This window comes from Orycteropus afer, unplaced genomic scaffold (genome assembly GCF_000298275.1).
Source record: "Orycteropus afer afer isolate SDZICR_OR568_19922 unplaced genomic scaffold, OryAfe1.0 scaffold00541, whole genome shotgun sequence".
Classification (NCBI taxonomy): Eukaryota; Metazoa; Chordata; class Mammalia; order Tubulidentata; family Orycteropodidae; genus Orycteropus; species Orycteropus afer.
The window spans coordinates 1,479,741-1,483,919 of record NW_006922128.1 but is presented as its reverse complement, the minus strand read 5'-3'; the positions used below and the strand labels follow the sequence as shown (position 1 = coordinate 1,483,919).

At 56.5% G+C, this 4,179-nt stretch overlaps 1 protein-coding gene across 1 annotated transcript in view; it reads left to right on the top strand.

Annotated features, from left to right (window-relative positions):
• The window catches only part of MARCHF6 (membrane associated ring-CH-type finger 6), a 57,991-nt gene that overhangs the window by 16,164 nt on the left and 37,648 nt on the right, over nucleotides 1-4,179 (top strand). The window contains exons 7-9 of the mRNA XM_007955811.1: nucleotides 763-949; nucleotides 2,095-2,156; nucleotides 2,689-2,721. Of these exons, the coding sequence (XP_007954002.1) occupies nucleotides 763-949; nucleotides 2,095-2,156; nucleotides 2,689-2,721 (282 nt within the window). The remainder of the gene's footprint in view (nucleotides 1-762; nucleotides 950-2,094; nucleotides 2,157-2,688; nucleotides 2,722-4,179) is intronic.

Genomic DNA, 4,179 nt, shown 5'->3' with positions numbered 1-4,179 from the left:
GTGTGTGATGTGGCGTGAGAGTGTGTGAAACGTCAGACTTAGGTTACGGCGACTGAGCGTGTGCAACGTTAGCCCTTAGTTTACAGCAAATGAGCGTGTGCGCTCTGGTGTGAGAGTGTATGAAATGTCAGCCCTTAGGGTGCAGCAAATGAGCGTATACAACGTTAGTCCCTAGATTACAGCAAATGAGAGTGTGCGCTCTGGTGTGAGAGTGTGTGAAATGTCAGCCTTAGGTTGCAGCGACTGAGCGTGTGCAATGTTAGCCCTTAGGTTATAGCAAATGAGCATGTGCACTCTGGAGTGAGAGTTTGTGAAATGTCTGCCCTTAGGTTACAGCAGATGAGCGTGTGCGCTCTGGTGTGAGTGTGTGACATATCAGCCCTTAGGTTGCAGTGAAGGAGTGTGTGCATCTAGCGTGAGAGTGTGACATGTCAGCCCTTAGGTACAGCGACTGAGTGTGTGCATCTGGCGTGAGAGTGTGTGACACATCAGCCCTTAGGTTGCAGTGAAGGAGCGTGTGCATCTAGCGTGAGAGAGTGTGACACGTCAGCCCTTAGGTACAGCGACTGAGCGTGTGCATCTGGCGTGAGTTTGTTCTTGTGTACCAGGCTCATGCAAAGCTGACTGTATTTGGGAAGACAACTTTGAGAGATGCTGTTTTGGAAATTGAGTAGTGTTCTGGTTTGCTTGTTTTTTTGAGAGGTGGGTACAGTTTGGCACAACTGAGGTGAGCTCCCTGAACTTCCGGGCCTTCTGTCCTAGGTGCCAGCAGGAGGGAACGGAGCTGACAACGCTGCCCCCGAGCAGCCTGCCAACCCCCCAGCGGAGAACGCCGTGGTGGGGGAGAACCCTGACGCGCAGGACGACCAGGCCGAGGAGGAGGAGGACAACGAGGAGGAGGACGATGCGGGCGTGGAGGATGCAGCCGACGCCAACAACGGGGCCCCAGGTGAGGCGTCTGCACTGCCCCCGGGGTCCGGGCAGCCCTCCCTGCTTGAATGGGGACAGTGGTGCTTTCTCAGCTCTTAGTGGTGTGGAGTTCCCTTCTGAGCCTGTGTTTCCTTCATTTTGGGGAATTTATGTTTGTGAACACACACGGGGAGATACCTGTAGTAGTTTGGTTTGTTTTGCTTTATTTATTTTTGTGGGGGTTCCTCCCCTTACCTCCCACTCCTCGTAACCAGAAGACAGTTTCCTTCAGTAGACAAACTTTCTCCCGATTTTTTACGGTGCTGAACTAACATGGTACTTGAGATGCATACGGTTTTATGTGGCGCTGGGCGTTTGTGTCTTAGCGGCTGCGTCTCACACTGGGTGGGCATCACTGGAAGACACCCCGTGTGAGGTGGAATAGGCCCTGAGGTGCCGGCAGCTGGCCACCTTCCTCTGCTTCACCCTCTCCACCCCGTGGGGTCGGTGCTCTGATCACTCTCGGTGGCACTGGGAAGGTGGCTTCCCACCGGCCTGGTCCCTGCCTTGAAGCCAGCCTCTGGTTTTGTCACAGTGTGGCTGTGGCATGAACTCTGACCCAGGACAGGCCGGTACCTGCACACCCCCCCACACACACTGTGCTCCCTCCAGGTCCTGCAGCCGGGGGTCCGCGGGGCGCTGCTGCCGCCTGGGTTTTCCTGGGCCTTCATGCTCTGTGAACACCGAGGTCACAGCTGTGAGCAGGATGCCTGGCCTCCTTTGCAGGGCCGCAGTGGGGGGAATGGGGGGACTGGCGTGCACGCGTGTGCCTGACACTTGCCCTGCCAGTGGCTTGTGGCGCGCTCTGGGGGAGAGCGTTACCTGAGCAATGAAGGAAGCCCGCGTGCGGCCAGACCCTGCCGCCCCACACCCTGCTGCCTCCTTGCTCTCGGAGCCAGCCCTGCGCACGCCCGGCCCCCTCGCCGAACAGAAGTCTGCTCCACGGTGTGCAGTCGCCGTGTTTCTTTGCTGCCTCACGTGTGCCCAGCAAGCAGATGCTTGGTGTGAGCAGAACGGTGCAGGGTAGCTGCTCCACGCGGGTTACAGACGGGCAAAGGAAGAACACCTGTTCTTGTTCATAGCTCAGGCCCCGCCAGTAACCTTCACGCCTCACTGTACTTGCAGATGACATGAACTGGAACGCGCTGGAGTGGGACCGGGCTGCGGAGGAGCTCACGTGGGAGAGGGTGAGTTGGGCGCTCTGTTCTCGGCCGCTCCAGAGTGGGCTGGGCTGAGACGGGCACGGGGGCTGCTAAGCGACGTTTGGTGTGAACAGAGGCTAGAGCGGAATTTCCGGGGACGCGTCAGTGACGTCCTGTGAGTGCAAACCTGAGCGGGCTGGGGCTGGGGCTGTGGACCGCTGCTGCTCTGTTCTTGGCCTGGCCCGCTTGGGGCTGGTTAGAAAATGGGACACGCGTGCGTTTCAGCCGTGGGTTGATACTCCAGTTCACAAAACAATACAGGTCTCCTGAAACCTTGACAAGCCCCTGTGCAGCGAAGGACTTAAACCCAGGGTAGAGGGGGTTTTTTAGACTTCACGGTCGTACGTCTGGAACAGGAGATCCCGTATGTAAGACCGCCTCAGTCCATCTTTGGCTCTGGGATGCTGACAGCACTTCCGTGAGGGGAGGACTGTGGCGGAAGCCTTGTGTGTTTATGGGGCAGAAGATGCAGTTGTTTGTTGCGTTAACGTGGATCATCATCCTTTATTCCTTTCAGATGCTAGGCCTCGACGGATCACTCGTGTTTCTCGTAAGTAACGTGTCCGTTTTGATAACAGAACTGTGACTTCCTTTCTTGGTGATTCAGTAATTCCTGTTGACAGCTTGTGTTCCCTTTTTATATGAAAAAACAAAATGCCCTGTTGGTTCAGAGGGCGTGTTACGTTCAAGTAGGTCTGTTCGTTGTGTTGAAAATACTGGAAGAGCACAAAGCTGATGCTGTTTTAAAGGAGGTTTCTGCGAACTGTCTGCTCGGAACAGGGAGTTCAAGGTACTGGCAGTGGAGAGCACTTGGCCTTCAGAGTGCGGTGGTAACGCCCATCCCGGCCAGCCCAGCGGCTTCACGCGCCCCAGCAAGCGCGCACTGTGGCCTTGGCTGCCCACCGTTTGCTCCTCCCCCATCTCTCACGTTGCCTGGGGACCTCCGCTTCGTACCTGGTCCTTGAAGGAGGAGTGAGGCTGCCATCACACTCTGTACTTCAAATACCACTTGCCATTTGGGATTTTCGGAGCCTGTAGGACATCAAGATAACTGTGACTGCAGAAACCCTGCCAACTTAAAAGATGCGTCTGTCTCGGGGGTCCGCAGCAGGCATGGACTCGGGGCTGTGTGCGCTGGGGCCAGCAGCCCTCACAGACCAAGGCCTGTCTGTCCAGAGACGGGCTCCCCAGGGCTGTGCCCTCACACTGTCTAATGGGGGAAGCCCCTTGGAGAGCAGGGTCCATCCCATGGTCTCCCCAGCAGACTCTGTATGTGAGATTACGGTAGGAGCCTGGTGAGCCTCGGTGAGCCAGGGCCGAGGTGACAGCGCCCCGACCCCAAGACTGCGACCAGTGAGGGCCCGGTCAGCTGGGATTTGGGCCCCTCGGTCATGCTGGCCCCTTACCTCGTCAGCATCTGGCAGTGAGTGTTTTGTTGTCAAGGCAGCGGTGTGGATGTGGGCCCACGTGCCTGGGACAGACCATTCACGGGTTGACGGCATTCCCTTGCTGGAAAGTGCTTACTGCCGGCTGTGCCCAATATTGGGAGACTTAGGGGTGTGGACGGGGTCCCTGCTGTCAAGTCACCTTGTAAGTTACCGGAAAATGAGCTTGTGAGCTAGGAAGTTTAGAATGCTGTGTGTGGGACGTGCTGTGTGTTTGTGAGAAGCACTGTGTGTGAGAGAGGTGGTGTGTATGTGTGAGTGTGTGTGTGATGTGCTGTGTGTGTCAGAGAGGCGCTGTGTGTGTGTGAGGTACTGTGTGTGTGAGACGTGTGTGTGTGAGAGGCTCTTTGTGTGAGACGTGCTGTGTGTGAGACGTGTGTGAGGTTCTGTGTGAGAGGTGCTGTGTGTGAGACGTGTGTGTGTGTGTGAGGTGCTGTGTGTGAGAGGTGCTGTGTGTGAGACGTGTGTGAGGTGCTGTGTGTGTGTGTGAGACATGCTGTGTGTGAGAGGTTCTGTGTGTGTGAGAGGTGTGTGTGAGAGGTGCTGTGTGTGTGTGTGAGACA